The 22,234-nt window shown below is 36.7% G+C and overlaps 1 protein-coding gene across 2 annotated transcripts in view; it reads left to right on the forward strand.

Moving 5' to 3' along the window:
* Nucleotides 1–1,675: 1,675 nt before the first annotated feature.
* Nucleotides 1,676–22,234, forward strand: part of LOC149166945 (choline-phosphate cytidylyltransferase 2-like) — a 156,648-nt gene continuing 136,089 nt past the window's right edge. The window contains exons 1-2 of one of the 2 annotated variants that reach the window (XM_089432831.1): nt 1,676–2,008; nt 2,132–2,366. In XM_089432831.1, coding sequence (XP_089288957.1) covers nt 2,140–2,366 — 227 coding nt within the window. In that variant the 5' untranslated portion in view covers nt 1,676–2,008; nt 2,132–2,139. Of the gene's footprint in view, nt 2,023–2,131; nt 2,367–22,234 lie in introns of both variants that reach the window. The other variant, XM_089432830.1, reaches the window with a different exon arrangement.

Raw genomic sequence — 22,234 nt, forward strand, 5'->3', positions numbered from 1 at the left:
GTATTCTCCTTTTGAAATAATAATTTGTTGATTGACAACATTTTGATGATCTTCACTCTCCATTTTTGAAATAGTAATTTGCTAATATTTTCATCGTGTCAAAATTTCAAATTAAATTTATATCTTTTATATTTTTTTTGAATAAGCATATGGTTGAGAATAATAATTTTAAATATAATTTATTCATGAATTTTTATTCTTTATGAAAATCACATGCTCTAGAACAATAATTTTAAATATAATCTATTCATTCATATAATTGATATTCCAATATAATTGATATTAAAAAGTAAAAGTTGTATTCTTCCTTGCTTCTTCTATTGCGATTGCTTCTTATATTAAAAAATGTATATTTAACCTATAAAATAAAATTGATCATAAAATTTAAAAAACAATAAATGATTCCATTTTATTTAAAATAATAAAAATATAAATAAAATACAAATAAAATAGGATAAAACCTATATAAAAAAAATAAAACAATTTATTTTTATGAAAAAATATATATAATTATTTTATATTTAATGTATAACTAACCTATTAATATATATTTTATTTATATTTATGATATAATTAACATATTGATATGTAATTTATTTATATTTAACATATAATTCATATGTTATAATGGTTTTTGTTTTAAATTATTAATTAAATAAATAAAATTATATAATATTAATTTTGATTTAAAATTAATATATTTAAATATAAAGAAAAAAAAATATATATTTATCAAATAAATTTAAAATGAAAAGCATAACCAAAATTAAAATAAAAAACAATAAATATAAATTAATAGTTTATGATTTGAAAAATAATCCATTGCATTTCTCAATATGTGGGCAAGAAGGTTGTTTAAAAAAAATTAATTCACAACTATAATAGAATGTGTATTTAGAAGCTCCATTGCAAACTATCTCAAATAAAAGCACATTATTTGTTTATTTTTTTAATGATAAATTTATATAAATATATCTAGTATTTTATATATAGTATTATTTCAACTCATAAATATATTTATTTAAATTAAGATAATATTTATCAAGGTATTATAGCTCATTATATTACTAGTAAGGATTTAAACTAGTGGGAAAGATAACAACTATCTGATTCAATCACTCAAAGTAACCTTAATTGACTAATAATTTATATTTGAACTTGAGTAGGGAAAATAACAACCATTCACCCCAACCACTCAAGATAATCTTAATTGGCTAATAGTTTATATATATATGTAATTTCAATAGATTGGACCACTACGATACCATATACAACTATTCATAAATGCTACTAATAAGTTTGTTACAACATGTTTCCAAATATTTAAACCTATGCAATGGGAGAAACAAATTATTCATCAAACCACTCAATCTAAAATCTTTTAACAAATAATTTTATATTATACTATGGAAAATAAATAATTAAATAATTTTAACTACATGAAAATTTCACAAATATATTTTTTAAATAATTTTCCAATATACCACATTTCATAATTTCAAAATAACAAAATATATAAATATTGCATCATATGTTCCCATGGACATGAATTCCACTAATAGTCCACACATTTCCATCAGCGTTTCATTTGAAAAAGAAATAAATAAGAAGATGCATTCGAATAACAGCTTTCTGAACTTTCGATATAATAATATTCATGGCACATTCCGCTCAATGAGGTCTAGTTTGCATAATGGAACTAGAGTCTTTTATTGTACGCCTTAGTTAGATGGGGCCGGGGCAATCATATGACGGTGGTTCCCTTCTTTCCTGACACCATAAGCAACCCGCACATAACGAAACATAACTATTGCAAACAGGTATAATCAACTGTGTACAAGAGTCTATGCAGACGATGAAGCATAAGATACGGGAGAATATCACGTTCCACATGGATGGACTTCAGAATTTTTAGATTTGTCTAATAGCCGTGACGAAGGCTGTATATTAGAAGCCCAAATATTAGACCACATTAAGGCGGTTTAGTTGTAATCTGTGATCATTTTATGTAAGATTTTCAAGGTTAGTTCCTTCAGATTGATGAAACTAATCCATGTTATAAGTGTGTTTTATAATTTTTGAATTTTCTTTTGAGTTAATTTTTGCTTGCTGGCAATCTGTGTGGTTTCAGAGCAGAAAATGGCTCGTAAGCCTCGCAAGAGACAAAAGGGAGATGTTGAAATCGAAGCGGAGCACGTTTATGAAGATACAAACGTCTCAGCCCCACCATTGAGATTCGAACCGCATCCATGTCCGAAGTCCTCAGAGAACGCAGAGAATGAAAAGCCAGTGAGGGTCTATGCGGATGGAATTTACGATCTGTTTCATTTTGGACACGCGCGCGCCTTGGAACAGGCCAAGAAAGCGTAAGGCTTATTTTTCCGGTTTTGCATGTGTGAAGTATGTTATTTGATTGCCAGTCATCAATTTGCTAAGTTGCGAATGTTTTAAGAAGATATTATGCAGTTATTGTTTCGTTAAGTTGGAACTTGTTGAGGGTTTCATGTGCTGTCGGTTTATTAAACAACCGCATTGCATTTAGGACCTCAATTTTTATATAAAAACCCATTTTAAATTATTTTATTAATCAAGTTCGTGTGTGTAGGGTAAATTTATCATGGATCTCTGGGTATGTTAATTAAATAGTCATAGAAATCTCAATAAGGGAGATACCATTAATTCTCATGGATGATTTTAAATTTTTTGATTTTTGAAAACCTGAATGGAGTCACCTGGAAAGAACAATCTCAATTAATATCAGATCTCCTTGCCACTTTCTAAGCTGTAAAGAGTTATGTCAACAATCTGACATGTGAGGGGGGTGAGTTGTAGATCATTCGCTCTCCCTTCAGTCATTCTTTCAATCTGTCTCATTAGTTATGTAATTGTCCTAACCCTTGCTGCATCTATCGCTTTGTGAACTATGTTTGACCCTTGAGAAAAATAAAAAAGGCTTCCCCCAAAGAGGTTCTTTGTCAAGTTAGGAAATGGGAAGACCGCTGATTCGACACTTTAGGAGATCAAAGCGAAGGGTAGAGATGGGAACTGCCCTCAGGAGTGACTAGTTTGGTATCAAGAAATGATCTAGTTAGTGGAAGCGAACTGTTAAGGAGTAGGAGTCGTCCTTTTGGAAAAACCCAAAAGATTAAAGAGGTAGACCACATGACTATATGACGACCATGGTGTTCAATTAGGAAATGGAAAAAAGCTAACCGGTTTGAGGGCATGTTTGATGCAATGTTGCAAATATTGATGATATATTGTGAGTTTTTCACCTCCCTTATATGATCAGCGAATTTCGTGAGATGATGGATGATATCGGTTGGGGCAAGAGATTTTTTGAAATTTTTGCTCACTTTGAAGACGAAAAGAAGGAGACTGAGAGAAAAGGGTTTCCCATGATTACTTTACCATGAAAGGAGTAGAGGGGCTGCTTTAGATTTAAAAAAAAAATGAAAAAATTGAATATTCAAGTAGTTTTCTTTTTCTTTTTTTTTTGAAATTTAAAATTTGCCAATATTTTCCCATATTCTCCCCGATTTCTGATCAGTTTATTTCTGGATCCTCGATGGTATATTCACCGACACAATATCTGCAACGTTTATGAAAAAAGAGGGAAGGTTAGTGAGTGCTGAAATTTTGATAGAATCCATCAAGAAGATGGTGGCAATTTCGAAGATTGTGTTGGAACTAGGATCAGATGGATGCCATGAAAGATCAAGATGTGACAAACTTGGAGAGGCCACTAGAGCACATATGTCTTTTGTGTAATACCCTAGTTATGACCCATATAATGTATCGGATCAGACTATGCATAGTTTGTAAAAGCGAGGTTATAATTATGGGAGTGAAGCCATGTGAGCTTAAATAAATGAGCCCATGTATAAATGATGCAAATTTGTTTGTATTCATTCCTAGTGTGGAGCTCAAAGCCTGGGCTTGTCTAGTGAATGGCTGGGCATGTAGATGATGTAAATATAATTATATGGATTATGTGGTAGGCTTGCCATGGTGAATTCAAGCTATGTAAATATTAATGTTCGAATATAATATATAATGGTTGAAGATGGTTGTAGAGAGCATGAGAGGGGCTATGATTCTATTAGAGGGGAATAAGAGAAGGGGCCTATGGGAAAATAATCCTCTATGATCAAGTGTTAGCCTTAGAACTCATTTCTTTTTCCATAATGTTCCTTAAATGAAGTCATCCAACTGCATTGACTTGTAAATCCAATCATTGAATGCGTGTAGAGGTTTGTGGGTAAGCCTTCTTATATGGTTATTGAAGCATGGAATAAGTACAATCATTATGGGGAAGTATAAGAGTACTTTGTTCCCCTGGTAGAATGAATGTCAACCATCATTTCTCTTAACTGCCTCTTGGGTATTTGCTCTCTCACAACTCTCACACACTTTGGTGTTCATGCACTATGCTACTCGTGTTCTTCATTGTTAACCATGAATCAACTAGGGATTTGAACAAATTAGCATCGTGAAAGAGGAAACATAAACCTTGGATGAGAGATAGATTATTGTAGGTGAGCATGGATGTTTGGTAAGTTAGGATGCCTTCACTCATTGGTCATTACTCGTTGGTTTCGTTGGAGCCAAGTTCTATTTGCCTTGGCTATTCCTAGAAAGCGTTCAATAGATTGGACTCTTTTGCCTACACTAAAGAACACTAGAAGGGAAGATTATCTTGAGGGAAGATTTGCTCTTGCCATGGATGTTTGATGGTTGGATAAGATGCTTGGAGCACTCTACTTGAGTGTATTGGTTGAGTCATGAGAGCAAATGGTTTGAGTTGAACGAGCTAAAAGACTGTAGTTTGGTTCCTTCACCTTGGTGGCCTCATATCCTGGCTTGAAGGTGGCATTTGCATTGGATGCCTATGACTAGGTAGAAAATTACTCGCACAGAACAAATTTGTTGGATTATGTTTTATTAAAATATAAGTACTCTGTCTATCTATTTATGCATTTACAATTGAATGCTACTTATTATTACGTGAATATATGCATTTTGCATATTGTGTGTGATTATGTTTAAATATTTTGAGAAATGTAGCTTATGTAGGAACTTCTTGCAGAAGTTGTAATGCGAATGTGTAAGAAGTGGTTTGAGACATTTCAAAAGTGAACACTTAGGAAAAGTGGGTATTAATTCCATTTTGTAGTCCATTTAGGAAAAGTTGAAATATTTAATGTTTTGTAGTTGACATAGCCTATGAAGTCTAATAAAGTGTAGTTAATATATTAATGACTTAGATTTAATCTAAGCCATATATCTCAAGTTGAATGAGGGTTTTGGAAAATTAGGGTTTCAACAAAGCATAAATAAGACAATATAGAAGAGGTAAATCACAGTTGAGTAGATCTAGTGTGTAGGAGAAGAGCCAGAGTTCAGGAAGAAGGAGAAGAGCAGGACTGTACAGTAGGGCCATGTAGCAGCAGCTGTACAAAGGCCAGACAAGAGGTTATATTTATGTGTTGTTGTTTTTCCCTTTTTTGTGCAGGTTGTACAACTCTTTAGCAGGCTGTATAGGTCTGGTTTTGGGTGATTTTTTTTGATCGTATAGCTGCTGGTTTTGACTGATTTTTTGATCATATAGCCACTGGTTTTGCATTTTGTGGAGGTTACCTTTTAAGCTTCTATCTAAGAAATGAGAACCTCATTTGAAGGAGAAATCATTTGTATATGGTTATATTTCATTTATGCTTCCACTATTTACTTTTCCAGCTATTGTATGGTTGAAGCTATGTTTAGAAATAAATTTCAGCAGTAAAATAAATTTAGTTTGATTTGTTTGCTTTGAGATCATAAGGACATCAATCATCTCGGGTTGGAAATTTTGACATGTTATTGAATCTAGGTTATGAACTTATGATTGAGATTCTCAAGGATTTACAATAGTAGACCTTGGTAGGAAACAAAGGGCGGTAGTTAGAAGCTTTCAGAGATTATGCTTGAGCCTTGGAGGAGACTAAGTACACATGTAAGACAATTTTTTTTTGTCTTAATCAGATTTGGGAGTTTGTGTTTTAGATATCAGAGATGGCAGCAATTAGCCTCAGATTTGAGGACAGATTGGAAGGTACCTCAAATTTCTTGCCTTGGAAAATCAGGATAACATGTATTGGAGGAGAATGATCTCTGGGATGTCGTCAAAGGTGTTGTAATTGGCAGGTCATGAGAAGGAAATGAAGGCCAAGTAGATGATTATGGATGTTGTAAAGAATCACTTGATTCCTCATGTTAGCCTCCTGTTGCAACAGGTGTTCATATTTCATGATCGACATTTTTACATGCCAAATATGTCATCTTTCATGCTGCAAGGTTCCATATTTCCAAAAGAGGTCAAAGAAAAGGCCATGAAAGAGTGCTAGTCCAAATGCCACTGCTGTATTCCAATTTTGATGAGTTTTCAGTTAAGGGAAGGCCAAACAGTTTAATCTTGGCCTCCCTAGGTTTCAATTTCTTGTTTTAGAATATAGAGAATGATATCTGTCCAAACAGCTTAATCTTGGCAGATTTGTAGATAGGTAGAGAATCAAAGGAGCCCAACTGCTTAATTTGGGTCCTTGGCAGAAATAAGTGTAGATTTAGATAGGTGGACAGTCAAAAGAAAAATTGTAAAGCTGGGTCTGCAAGTCTAAGTGCACCCAAACCAAAAAGAAGAAAAAATGTTAGGCCAGTAGGCTGGGTAGGTAGTTTTGAGGTTGCAGAATGATGATTCATGATCAATTTTGTGTTTTAAAGTGTTATATCTTTTCAGATCACAGGTTGGAGGCAGTTTTCCATTTGGAGGAGCTCAAGCTGGACATCACTAACTCCACTTTCTTCTTATTCCCTAAATCACTTACTAACTTCCCCGAAGAGGTCAAGATCTGCTTGATTCCTCTTAATTTCATCATTTTCATATCATTTGCCTAAGTACAGATCTGCTTTACTTAGATACACTCATATCTTTTCTACAAGTTCTATTTTCCCTCTGTAGCCTAAGGTCCCTTACTTTAGCGCTTTCTTGTCATCTCCATATTAACTCCTAACTCTATTATCTAGCCCCCTATCTATTTTCCTTTCCCCTACTAAAACTATGTATAAAAATCCCAAAAATATAATAATACCCCCTCCCTGGCACTATAGCCCTATTCATCTAAGTCCGGGAAAAAACAGTCCAGCTGGGGCTGTTTTTAGCCCATCCGTGTCCTTACAGGGGTTAGTTTGACCTCTGGTCAAACTAATAACCATTTCCCCTAAGCCCTAACCCTGAAAAAACCCATTTTCCGCCTCATCCTAAGGTCTTACCCACCAAATATTCGACCCGCTCACTTTTAAAATCCCCAAAAACCCACATTTCCTAAGTTTTAAACCCCCCCCGCGGCATTGTATTAAAATTTGAATATTCGCGCGCCCATCCCTTAACCCTCAACTGCCTCGTCCATGCCGCCGGCCATCCGATCGCCCGCGCCCCAGATCTATGGTGGGCGGGCCTCCTCATATCCCAAACAGCCCGAGGGTTAGCGTCCGGGAGATGGGCGGTTTTCCCGCCGTACTCCCGCCACGCGTCGCCCTCTCGGCTGTGGCGGAGCCCCTCCTCCGATACCGCCGTCTGCCCAAAGGCGGTGCGCCCAAAACCGAAAACCGCTTCCGCCCTCCTGCGTCAGCGCCACGTCACCCGCTGACGTCATCTGCCTGCGTCGGCCTCCTGCCACCGCACTGCCTAGTCACCCTGCCACGTCTCTGCCACCGTGTAAATGCCACGTCACCCGCCGTACATGCTGATGTCACCCTGCTGACGTCACCCTGCCACGTCACCGCCGTACTAGGTCCCACCCGCTGACGTCATCAGGAAAAAGGCACGAAGGCGAAAATCGTGCTTAGGAAGCCCGGATTCAAATTCTGAGGTAGTTTTTCATCGCGCATGGCTACGGGAAATGGGCCAAAGTGGAAAGACCCTCATCGCGCAGCCCCCAGCAAGCCCGAAAGGCGCAGAATGACCCATTTTTCTTCGCGAAGCATTTAGAAAGGGGCAAACGAAGGTTTTAAAGCAACAGAAGGCCGAACAACGGCCATTAACTATTGATTTGACAATTTCATACACAGCAAAAGAGAGAAACGACCCGTTTCCACTGCGAAAGAGTATCAGAGGAAAGATGGAGCGACAAAGAGTATCAGTTGGATGTTTTAATCAAAGTCTTCATTTCCCAAGGCAGCTTAGAATTGAATGGCCTCCAACAAAGTCAAATAAAGCGGTGTAAGCCCATTAATACTCTCAAATCACAGTCAAAGCATTTAAAGCCACCGAACAGCAATGGACCAGAGACCCATGCACAGTTATTGCAGAAACCCTACACCAAGTCACCGAGAACAACACATTAACTCAGTTTTGATACGGCTGCCCTCAGCGCAGCTCAAAGATATTTCCTTGCATTTATTGCTGGATAGGATTAGGTTAAAGTAATCATTTTTCTTTCAGACCTGTTTAGGTCAAGCTGTAATAAACAGGTTTTGATATTTTTCCCTTTATATACCACCCTCTGTATTGTTTTAAGGGGGTTGGTTGATAGTCTTCATGAGAGACTCGCACTGGATATCTGAAATGTTTTAATTAATCAAAGATTGCTGAAAAGCTTGGAGGAATGACTGTCTGCTCTGTGTCTAATGGTCTGAAGAAATGAATGTGGAATTCTTGTGCTGCAGTATGAATCAATAAGTGTTTCTTACCTCTGTTATTCCAATTTCACATATGCTTAAGTTACAGAACAAAGGATTGGTTTAGAATTTGCTTAGCCGCACTCTATGCTCAGTTTCTGTGGCTTATTAATGTTTTCCTCTTGATTTAGGCATAAATATGAATTCCTTTATGGCTCATGTTTGATCTATTTCACATATGAATGACTGTTATCTAGGAATTCTTAACTGCTCCTAGATAGGGCTCATTTATCTCCTTTCTGCTAAACTGACTGTGAGATTCTTAATTGCCTCTCATTCCTTAGCCTTTAATCCATCTTTTACCTTAAATGATTGTTTCATATGCAGCTAGCTTGCTCCATATTCTTTCTTGTGACCAGGAAAACGCACCAGCAGTCTTACTCCTTGACTCCACGCCCAATGGTTCTAAAACTTTCGTGCTATCCCTGCCTCTTTACCTGAAATATCATCCTTCCCACCAAAACTTAAACAAAACCCCCTTGAACTCAATAACTAGCCTAAAATCATCTCCAACAAAGCTAAATCAGAAAGAGAGAGCCCTCTCTGATTGCAGGTGGGCTAGAACCTGCAGTCCAAAGATTGGTCTGTGGTTACCTCGGCCGTATCCTTTTGTGCTAATCAAAAGGACAACCTGAGTGATAACACCTCACACATCCTTGAAGGAGGTTGCAAAGGAGATATTTGATTCTGTTGAAATATGTAACTAGGTTTGGTCTTCATAATGACATATGTAATCATGATTTTATGTATTTGATATTAAAGAGAAAAAAATTTATTATTGTCATTCTTGATGCATGGGTTTCATGCTCAAGGTTATTTGATTTATAGGTCAAGCACCCATTGAGTGCTTCTAGGGCTTGTCATTGAGTCAACAAGTCAATTGAGTCATTGTCATGTATGGAAGACCCTCTTGGGCATCATGTATCAAGTCAAAGATATTTATTTGAGTCAAAATAGAGTCAAAGACCCCCTCCAAGACAAGTCGGCCTACATGAAGTGATAAGTCGGCCTCAAATAGGGCTACTTGACCTCTAAAGAACACACTATATATGGGAGCACTCAACCTCATTCAAGGGCATCCAATCAATTCGATCTTAAGAAAAGAAAACACAAGAAGATCCAGTGAAGAAGAGAGAAGACAAAAGGAAGAAGAAATCAGATTATTTAAGGTTTGTTTTGAGCTAATCTCTCACACGTGCGGACTACAATTAGGGCATCTTCTCAACTACAACAAAATCGAATTATAGTCAGGTTAATGAGCATCAAAATACAAGCCGAATAGTCAAAGAAAAGAAGGCAATCCTAGCGATGGAAAAAGGAGGACGATTTCTCCATTATCCTTACACATGCCAAAAAATAGGGTTATCATAGTATCCATAATTGTAGGTCCGAAAAATAGGTCGAAGGAGAAGTTGCAGCTGTTAAAAAGCTAGTTTGACTAAAGTTGACTTTGTGGAAGAGAAGCTCATTAAGGAGAGGTTTGACTTGGTCATGGAGGGATCTTGGACAAGGGTCATAGGTCTTCGAATTCGTCATTCGAAGTTTTACAAGAAGAGAAGAGTTCTTGTGGGTTTTCCTCTCAAGAGGAGAGATTTTGCTCCTAGCTGATAGCCTATATCTTGTGTCCTCTTCTCTCATTGTTTTTTCATAGTTTGGTAGGTGTTTGATGATAAAAACATAATAATAATTAAGTGAAAGAAGAAGCTAATCAAGTAAAGTCAAAATACATCACAAGCAATTATCAAAGCAAGATAAATCACCTAATCTAGCTGCCCCTACATTTCTCAATATGGTTTCAAAGCTAAGGTGACAAGTCAAGAAGAGGCAGCTTGAAGATCACATCATTGAAGAAGTATACATAAGGGCCGAGCACAAGGAAATCATTAAAGAGGACAAAGAAGCACCAAGGAGGAGTACTCATCTCAAAAGATCACATCATCACAAGGAGAAGAAGACCTCAAGGACCCTACCTCCACTCAAAGAAAGAAGGACTACACATTTGAAGCATCTTGAAGTCTCCATATTCTACATTTCTACATCCCAAGGAAGCAAGAAGAAGCATTGCCATCATCATCAAAGAAATCAAGGTGATCTCCCTCTCTTTGAAGAAAGGATCACATCTCAAGCATATTTGAAGAAAGACATCTCTAGAAGAAGAAGTATTGTCATCTTCAAGGAAGCAAACATCATCAATCATCATCAAAATCAAGAAGGCATCAAGTTGAAGATATCATTATCAAAGAAGCATCTTCACTTGACAAGTAAGTATCTTTAGACTTGATCCTCATAGGATAGAGTCTAGACTTGATCTTCATAGAGAATGAAGTTGTTGAATATGTAAAGGGCTCCTTCTCGAGACCATCTCAAGATCAAGCATTATCAAAGTATATGAAAGGGGAAATAAGGGCTCAAAGAATCCTCATAGAATCAATCAAGGATTCACTCATCCCTTATGTAGTAGAGATGGAGACATCGAAGGATATCTATGAGAAGTTGGTAGAATTGTTTTCTGTAAGCACTGCAGGAGAAGTCATATCGTTGAGAATCGAATTATACAAGATGAAGGTATCAAAGGAAGAAGGGATAGCCTCATACCTTATGAGTGTGTCACAAATAAGAGATCAACTACAAGAACTAGGAGAAATAATGTCTGATAAAGAAATGATCACCGTTGTGCTCAATGTACTACCTGATGAATGGGGCAACTTTGTATCAAGTATCTATGGAAAGAAGGAAGCCACTCCCTTTAGTGAACTTTGGTCATTATGTAAGATTGAAGAAACTAGGCGGCAAAAAAAGATGTTGGATCAAATGAACAAATTCAAGCATATCCTGCCATGGTTAGGAGAAAAGAAAAGTTTGGAAAGTTTGATCCTCGGAAAAAAAGAAGATCGATATGTGAAAGATACAATGCTATGAGTGTAATGAATATGGGTACTTTAAAAGGAATTGTCCCAAACTCAGGAAGGACAACAAAAAGAGAAAGGAAAGAAATGAAGCCCATGTTATCGAAGAAGTGGAAGAATCAAAAAAGAAGAAATCAAAGGAGGAAGTGAAAGATCTCTACTATGACTGAGATAATCTCCTTCACTTATTTCTTTTCAGTTATAGAAAAGAATAGAAAGCATCATAAGTATGATAGCATGCATTATAGCAAGATAGAGATGACATCATCATAGAAGCATTGAAGGATGGCTGAAGTAAAAAGTCTACATGGTTGTAGCAGTTACTATGATAGAAAGGAGATAGCTCATGGCATCTCCATTGGAAGCATATAAGGACAACCGAAGTAACAATCTATATGGTTGGAGAAAGTCATCTAGCAAGATAGAAGATAAAGAGATTATCAAACATCATCATCATTAGAAAGGAGCATTTGCAGAATGAGGGTCATTAAGATCCTCCATTGGAATTTTTGTTAGAAGATTCACCTCTACTTGGAAGAAGCAAGTGTTGCGCAAATTGTCCACATTCCACCTTGTGTGGGATCCATTGTTTAGAAGAATGATGGTATGGTGACAAAGGAGTGTAGAATGTCAAGTTGGTTCAAAAGGAAGCTACTGAAGGAAGTCTAGATAACCACATGAAGTACAAGGTATATATATTTGATAGATCGATAAAGTCATGTCATCATATGGTTGCAGATAGAATGGGTAGAATGCTCTATCTCATGAGCATGATCGAAGAAGAAGGATCTCTTCTTCCATTAGAATGATGCATGATGGCAGGTAGACAATGTGCCTTGAACTCTTCTACATATTGATGAGATGAAATCAACATAATGTGACTTCATATGAAATATGAGGTTGTTGACAATCATGGTTCCTATGTTGAAGGAACCATGTAAAGAAGATCCTGAGGGAAGCAATATGTGAAGAAAGGAAGAAGAGTTTGTGAAAGATGCAACTATAATCACGTAAGGTAAGTGATCAACATCTAATAACTAGAAGAATTAGCTATGATATCTACATGGAGAAGGTATAAAGACCTTGATAAAATTTGAAAAGGGAGGAGACCCTTGATATTAAATGTCTTGGAGATGGAATCATACATGTGCAGGATGTTGATGTTGCAAGACGCTGATGTCATGACGAAAGGCCATCACAAAAAGGTAACTCTGATTTGATGTTCATTTTGATTTTTGAAAACATTTGGTTCAGTTGTTACAAGGCTACCGAAAGAAGATTGTAGAAGTCACCTACAATCAATACTCATGTGATTGTATGGAAGATCTTGAAAGAAACATGACTTCGAAGAGGTCGCTGTATGAAGAAAAGCCAGATGTGGACTAGAAGATCACTTTTCGATGAAGAGAAGGATGACATGACTATTGATTCAACCCTATGGTTCGTTGAAGGAAAGTGATGGATGGCCGATGCCCTACGGAGAAGATCTAGGAGATGAAGGCTCCATGATGAAGAAGTTGAAGTTCATGACATCGAAAGGAGGAGCCCTACTAGTAGCTGATAGTACCATGATATCCACCAAAGATCAGATAGCTGCTGTTGGAAACAAGTCCCTAGTTGAGAAGGAGCTTGGGAAAGTCCCTAGTTAAGAGGGAGCTTGAGTATATTCCTTTATAAGAGTGAGTATATCCTCCCTAGTTGAGAGGGAGAGATAGACACATTATTCTTGTCTTCATGTTATGTAGAAAGAATGGAGGATTGGGTAAACATCTGAGATTGATTCTGATACTCTTTGAGGATGTGGTAGGTCATCCAATAGGCAAGCAGTCGAAGAGGAAATTCCTTGAGGATGTGTTATTCACGACAAGAATTGTCCTAAAAGGACATACCCTTTGAACACCCGGGTATGTGCCTTGAGAGACAATGATGATGGTGTCTATTAGTCATTTGTCTCACCAACATTATGCTCTGATCTTGTGGAGAGATAGAGCTGCAAGTCAAGGCCCTTGCTATGTGACAATGTTGGTTGGTACGATGATATGCACTGATATAAGCTGAGAAAATAGCTTATGAGATGGCTTACCAATCTAACTCTTCTTATGAGAATTCTTTAGTATGAGAATGTCCAAGTACCATGTATGGATTATGAATACCTCCCTAGTTAAGAGGGAGTGTTGAAATATGTAACTAGGTTCGGTCTTCATAATGACACATATAATCATGATTTTATGTATTTGATATTAAAGAGAAAGGAAACTTATTATTGTCATCCTTGATGCATGGGTTTCATGCTTAAGGTTATTTGATTTATAGGTCAAGGACCCATTGAGTGCTTCTAGGGCTTGTCGTTGAGTCAACAAGTCAATTGAGTCATTGTCATGTATGGAAGACCCTGTTGGGCATCATGTATCAAGTCAAAGATATTTATTTGAGTCAAAGTCCCCCTCCAAGACAAGTTGGCCTACATGAAGTGATAAGTCGGCCTCAAATGGGGCTACTTGACCTCCAAAGAAGACTATATCTATGGCAGCACTCGACCTCATTCAAGGGCATCAAATCAGTTCGATCATAAGAAAATAAAACACAAGAAGATCCAACGAAGAAAAGAGAAGACAAAAGGAAGAAGAAATCGGATTATTTAAGGTCCGTTTTGGGCTAATCTCTTACATGTGCAGACTGTAATTAGGGCATCTTCTCAGCTACAACAAGACCGAATTACAGTCAGGTTAAGGAGTTGAATCAAGGGTCAAAGAAGCATCAAAATACAAGCCGAATAGTCAAAGAAAAGAAGCCAATCCCAGCGAAGGAAAAAGGGGGAAAAATTCTCCATTACTCCCACACATGCCAAAAACTAGGGTTACTGCAGTAGCCGAAATTGCAGGTTTGAAAAAGAGGTCAAAGGAGAAGTTGTAGTTGTTGAAAAGCTAGTTTGACTGAAGTTGACTTTAGCTCATCAAGGAGAGGTTTGACTGGTCTTGGAGGGGTCCTGGTTAAGGGTCATAGGTCTGGGAATTCATCATTTGAAGTTCTACAAGAAGAGTAGAGTTCTTGTGGATTTTCTTCGCAAGAGGAGAGGTTTTGGCCCTGGCTAATAGCCTATATCTTCTGTCCTCTTGTCTCATTGTTCCTTCATAGTTTGGTAGTTGTTTGATGATAAAAGCATAATAATAATAAAGTGAAAGAAGAAGCTAATGAAGTTAAGTTAAAATACATCACAAGTAGTTATCAAAGCAAGAGAAATCACCTAATCTAGCTGCACGTACATTTCTCAGCATGGTTTCAGAGCTAAGGTGACAAGTCAAGAAGAGGCAGCTTGAAGATCACATCATTGAAGAAGGATACGTAAAGGCTGAGCACAAGGAAATTATTAGAGAGGACTAAGAAGCACTGAGGAGGACTAAGAAGTACTGAGGAGGAGTACTCATCTCAAAAGATCACATCAACACAAGGAGAAGAAGACCTCAAGGACCCTACCTCCACTCAAAGAAAGATGTACCACACATTTAAAGCATCTTGAAGTCTCCATATTCTACATTTCTACATCCCAATGAAGCAAGAAGAAGCATTGCCATCATCATCAAAGAAATCAAGGTGATCTCCCTCTCTTTAAAGAAAGGATCACATCTCAAGCATATTTGAAGAAAGGCATCTCTAGAAGAAGTATTGTCATCTTCTAGAAAGCAAACATCATAAAAATGAAGAAGGCATCAAATTGAAGATATCATCATCAAAGAGGCGTCTTCACTTGACAAGTAAGTATCTTTATATCTATGTTTGAATCTACTATCAAAATGACTTTATTTTGCAAGGAAAAGAAATAAATTGGTTGGGTCATCAAATTTCCTTGTATGGAAGAAGAGGATAGACTTGATCCTCATGGAGAATGAAATTGTTGAATATGTAAAGGGCTCCATCTTGAAACCATCTCAAGAGCAAGCATTATCAAAGTATATGAAAGGGGAAATAAGGGCTGAAAGAATCCTCATAGGATTAATCAATGGTTCACTCATCCCTTATGTAGATAAGCTGGAGACATCGAAGGATATCTATGAGAAGTTGGTAGAATTATTTTCTGTAAGTACTGTAGGAGAATTCATATCACTGAAAACCGAATTATACAAAATGAAGGTATCAAAGGAAGAAGGGATAGCCTCATAAATTATGAGGGTGCCACAAATAAGAGATCAACTACAAGAACTAGGAGAAATAATGTCCAATAAAGAAATGACCACCGTTGGGCTCAATGCACTACATGATGAATGGTGCAACTTTGTATCAAGTATTTATGGAAAGAAGGAAGCCACTCCATTCAGTGAACTTGGTCATTATGTAAGATTGAAGAAACCAAGTTGAAGGCAAAAAGAGATGCTGGATCAAATGAACAAGTTCAAGCATATGTTGCCATGGCTAGGAGAAAAGGAAAGTTGGAAAGTTTGATCCTTAGAAAAAGAAGAAGATCGATATGTCAAAGATACAATGCTATGAGTGTAATGAATATGGACACTTTAAAAGGAATTGTCCCAAACTCAGGAAGGTCAACAAAAAGAGAAAGGAAAGAAATGAAGCCCATGTTACCGAATAAATGGAAGAATCAGAAAAGAAGAAATCAAAGGAGGAGGAAGTGAAAGATCTCAACTATGACTGAGATAATCTCCTTCACTTATTTCTTTTCAGTTATAGAAAAATAAGAAAGCATCACAAGTATGATAGGATGCATTATAGCAAGATCTAGATGACATCATCATAGAAGCATGGAAGAATAGCTGAAGTAGAAAGTCTACATGGTTGTAGTAGTCACTCTGATAGAAAGGAGGTAGCTCATGGCATCTCCATTCGAAGCATATAAGGAAAATCGAAATGAAAGAAGAAGAAAGCTTGAAAACAACATCAGGATTATTGAGGACCCCAAAGGTTTGTGTTTACTTGTATATATATTTGAAAATTTATTACTAATTGGGATTTGTGTTTGTACAGGTAAATCTCTCCATAAGAAGGTTGAATACTTTGGAAGCATGCTTGGACAAATGGATATATCTGATTTAGTTTATTAGGGAGAGATGAAGCATCTAATGGCAGATGCTTGAGAGGACATCTGGCCAACCTATGTGTTGATGTCTAGATCCCAAAGAGGGAGGGTGGCGTTGGTCATGGAGCTCCGACCTTGGATACACACCTAGATCCCTGGGTTGATGGTTAGCAAGTAAGCCTGATGGTACCTAGAGTGGTTGAAAGCTTGAGTCCATCTTAGTCCCACCCGGATAGAATACCCTGGTCAGGTTTCTAGTCTGCAGCACTGAGTGTGCTAGAACTCTTCATAGTTCATTTTGGAGATCTTCCATGTACCTCTATATATTTGTAATTATGAATACCTCCCTAGTTAAGAGGGAGTGTTGAAGAATGTAACTAGTGTTGGTCTTCATAATTATATTTGAGTCATGATGTAATGTATTTGTCAAAAGAAAGAAAAATAAATTTTATTATTAAAGAAATTGACTTATTAAAGCATGGGTTTCATGCTTGGGTCAATTGTTTTTAGGTCAAATTCTCCATTGAAGACTTCTAGGGTTTATGTCAAGTGTCCTTGTCCATGTCATAATGTAAAAGACCCTTCTTGGGCTTTATTTTTCAAGAAAGAAATTTATTTTATTGTAAAATAGGTCAATTAGGCCTCCTCCACCAAGTTGGCCTCAAGAAAGGACAAGTCGGCCTCAACAAGGGAATTCAACCTCACAAACTCACTATATATTGGAGCAACTCGACTCATTTGGAAGCATATATCACACAAGTTCGAATTGCAGTAGCTAGGAGTAGAAAAAAAGTGTGAATTTCAAGAAGGAAGCTGGAATCAAAATTTTTGGGTCTCTCTCTCTCTCATGTGCAACGAAATTTTGAAGTTGCATCGAAGCTGGGAAACTGCATCGAAGCTGGGAAACTGCATCGAAGCTGTGAAGCTGCATCGAAGCTATGAAGGTGCATCAAGGTCGAAGCTGTGAAGGTGCATCGAGGTCGAAGCTGCTAGGCTGGAGCTACTGAAGTTGCTAGATCGAAACTACAATCCTAAAGCTAGGTTGAAGTTCTGAAGCTGGGGGTCGAAATTTTGGGTTGAAGCTGCGTTTGAGAAGATGGCACTTGGTAACTTTGGAAGAGACCATCTATCAGAAGGAATAGCAGACTTGGTGGAGGAGGAAGGTCTTTTGTTCTAGGGTCTTGGTCTATCTCAATTTGAATCCACTGAAGGAAGACTTCTAACTGGGTTTTTCCCCCATAAAGGCGTTTTATCCCTGGTTGAGTGCCTACATCTGGTGTCCATGATCTTCATGTTTTTGCTTTGATAATCACTTGATGAGAAGAAGATAAAAGAAGAACATAAAGAAGTAAATAAGAACATAACAATATCACAAGTAATTATCAACATAAGAAAATATTTATGCCTTTCTGATTTTCTAACATTTACCAATCTTAGTTTTGTGCAATTGAATTTCAAATGACATATTTCGGACTTGCAATAATTGAATTTAGGCTTTTGTGATCAGAAAAGTAAGAAAATTTTCGGTTAATCACATCATCAGATTTTTGTCGACGCGTTTCGAACCATCCAGTGTGGTTCATCGTTAGGAAAAGATGAAGAACCAGATCTTGGCATCAAGTTAAATAGATGAAGAGAAACCTAAATAATCAAAACAATAAAACAATTAATAAAATCAATATAATAATATAAAAAATAAAAATAATATTTGGTTCAAACTTAAATAGTCAAAACAATTAATTCTAAAAACTTAAAAATAAATAAAATTAATAAATGGTCAAACTTAAATAAAATATATTTGGGTGAACCTAAATAATCAAAACATTAAATAAAAATAATATTTGGGTCAAACTTAAATAATCGAAACAATTAATTCTAAAAACTTGAAAATAAATAAAAATAATAAATGGTCAAACTTAATATATATATATAATAATAATAATAATAATAATAGTAATAATAATAAATTAATAAATTAATAAATAATACATTTGGCATCTCATTTTGCATCTAAAAGTGTTCTAAACATAAAAAATTGCTGTCATAAGTTTACTTATTGTTCAACTGAATATCATAAGAACATAGGTAGCATAAAGGTTTACTCTTGTTTGTGTTCTAATTGCTCATTGTGGAAGGGATTTGCTTATGTTGTTTAATGTGCTTTGGAGCTAACATTGTGTTCTCTTGTAAAAGTTACACTTTATACTAATAATCTTACTCTCTAAAGCGCATTAATATCATAATTTTGTTAAATACTTGCTTAAGTGAATAAGCCTAAGAATTCATTGGATATTGGTATCTATTGTTACCATCATTGGCTAATTGTTCTAAGTTGATAAGTGCTCTAGTTCCTTTGCTTGTTATCATTGTCATCATTTCTTGGTTAATATCTTTGTGGATGATAACTTTATCTTGAGCATATTGGTGATCTATATTTTTAAACACTTGAGCAATTGTATCGTGGATATCTCTCATATCTTGTTTGCACTTGTTAAATTGGCACATACCCTTGTGGTTGAGATTGTCTCTTATTTTCCATTGATAAGTACTTGTTGATATAACTTAAGGTCAATCATAACTTAGGTACTTAACATAAACAATCTTAACTCAAAAGGCACTCGTTTATCTTGCATCTCATCCTAAGAGCTAGTCTTACATTTAATAACTTACCTCCAAGCATAAGCTTGGTTGATAGAGAATAGGATCACCTTTCTCATCTAGCTTGAGGAGCCTAACACCTCTTTAGTGGTTAACACGATGACCTTGCAGTTGTTAGAGCCACAGTCTCTGCAGCGCCAAAGGCACCTGGTGGTTAGTACCTAAGGGGAGGTATCATTAATCACGCCTTTGCTTGCTTCCCCTTGGCCTCATTCTCACAACCTACTCTAGAGACTTGCTTCAAAATAGTTAAGAGGAAGGATATGCCTAGAATAAACATTTAAATTAAAAGTAACCAAAATCCTTGCATCACACCTAAGTCTTAGGATTTGCATGGCTTATAGGATAGTTAGGCATTCAAGCAGTGGTTGTTCATTTGGTTACTTGGTCTTTAATTGATATAAAGCAAGAAATTGATTTCATAAGGCTCTGGTCTCACATCTATATCTAGTCTAATCTATAAATCATGCTAAATCAACCAAGTAACTAGGCCATTCAATCATGTCTCCCGGACTCGTTGGTTGCTAACTTGTCTTTCATTTCCATCTTCTATTATGGACTACCTCCCATAGTTGCTGTTGGGAGACAACTAGAACGAAGAGGTCACTGATCAGAGTGACAACCCTCGACGGGCCCCTCCTTGAGCCGGCATCGTATAGTAAGATGGGGCCCCATCACCCCACCTTCCAACCAAACATCCACCAACCCTCAGTGCCTTTGACCCCGCCGGCATGGGGCCCCTTCTACCCCGCCCTCCTGTACAATTTGAGCAACAAAAGTCCCAATATAGGTACAAAAATCTTGTGGCAATTACACAAATCCATTGCAACATAAATGATGAGTCATGTTTAAATGCAAGTGCCACTAGGTGGATAATCCTTAAGTGTCATCCTTTAACTTCAAAGTAACCCATTCAATTTATACCATTTTCCAAGTTTAACCACAATGAGGAGAACATCACCCTTTATTACATGTGACAACTCCTAAGACAAGAAGTAGTTGTCGATGTTTGTAGCTCAGGCAAGGTACTTCTACTCAGGCCTAAGTATCTGTGCGCAGAAGTTGCCTAAAGGACCCTTGAGCCTTAGTAATTACTTTAATAATTTAAGCAGTTTCTTTTATAAGGAAAATGTGAGTTTAATCTAATCTAATGCAAAGGTTATTTGTGAATTAGATGAATCTCAACCATCGATCTCAAGTGAGGCGATATCTAATCTCAACTGTCAATCATTTTGGAGATTAAGGTTGTGGATTCAATCATAACTCGAGGTTATAAATGAAGGGCTAGGCCCAGGGTGTAGACATAACAACGCGCAGGGGCACAAGGCATTGAGAGAGGCATCTCATTGTTGGGTGGAGAAGGAATTCTGCTCAAGTATACTAGGTCTGAGAATGGTGCAAAGGGAGCAACAAGGGGATCCAAATTAGCCAATTCTATTGCTTGATTAGCTGGATCAGATCCAGATTGTTGTGTGTATTTTCCTCAGTTTGGGCCATTTTCCGGGTAAATGATCCCAAGTAAGTTCTAATTAAGAAAAGGAAGAACTTTTGATAGGGTAGAAATTTGTGTGTGTATGTCTATGTTAGATTGGTTATTTAATTTGCTTCTGCTGAATACTTTTGTTTGTTTGTTAAGAACTCATTTGTTCTTTAATTTAGTAGACATAAATCTGCTAGGAATTAATTGCTAGGTTGCTGAGTTCAGAAATTAATAGTAGTTTCTAGAACATTAAATGAAGGGTATGTGATATTCATATCACATATATGACAAAGGTGACTAACTTCTTGAGTTGACTTGCATAGCCACATAAGGTTTGTTTTAGATATTCATCCACATGAGTGCCTTTAAAGATGAGGACCGAGGGAGCACTTTCACATTGAGTTACCATTCCTTATGATTGTTTCATACAACAACTTTTCTTGCCTTTTTCTTTATTTATTAATCCCTTTTCTTTAGATTTGCATTGTTAAGGATGGGACTTAAGGCATTGGTCTCATAGCGAGGTGGCATATCTCCAGCTTTATTATTTGGCCTTTCAGTTTTAATTGCATCAACCTTGAGCTTATAACCCTTAAGATGAGATTTTCTTCATGGGACTATTAATTATGAACATTGTTACGACACATGACAAGCCAACCATAAGTGAAAATATGAAATATGTGCATGGAATAATGGGGAAGATGAAAAGTGTTAAGTATGATTTGGGATACGGATATGCTACACCTTCCTAGGCCTCTAGTAGTACAACTCAACCCAAGAGTGACAACACTTGTCTAAAGAAAGACTATGATCCCCCATGTGGTACTGGAAGCCAAATAATAACAATTCAGAGTGCTATGATCCATTATTAGATTTAACTAATGTTCACCACGGTCATGACAAATACATGAAGCACTATCACCATACGTTAGCAAGAAAGGAAGATATGACAGTGTCCAATACATCAAGCCTATAATCATAATTATCATGGAGCATCATGTGTAAAGCATCATCATCACCGCCAAATCAAGTAAACCATGCTATCATCCTCATGAAATCATCAAAGACGTATCCACTGTGCAAGGAACATCACTGCACAGCAAGATTTCTGACATATAAGTTCTGGAAGAGCAATCTGAAGTGCTCATGATGAAATTTGAACTGGAACATCATGCCACTAGGAGGGTGGTGCTTCTGCAAAAATGTCTAGCATGTGATGAGAATCACATGGTTACCTGTCATGAGAATCACATGGTTACCTGTCATACAGTATGAGAGGTAGCAAACTCAGCTAGCTTTTCTCCAAAACTTTTAGTTCTCTCTTTGTATGTGAGCTGATTTTAATTCTCCATGGTTTGAATTGTAAGTATTTATCAATAAAGAATTAAAGTTTTTAAATATGATCATGTTAGCCCTGAGACAAGAACTGGCTCAGTTATTGCATGACGG

The sequence above is a fragment of the Pinus tabuliformis genome, chromosome 5_1 (assembly GCF_031772625.1).
Source record: "Pinus tabuliformis cultivar Carrire ecotype Pingquan chromosome 5_1, CPIR1, whole genome shotgun sequence".
In the NCBI taxonomy this organism is placed as follows: Eukaryota; Viridiplantae; Streptophyta; class Pinopsida; order Pinales; family Pinaceae; genus Pinus; species Pinus tabuliformis.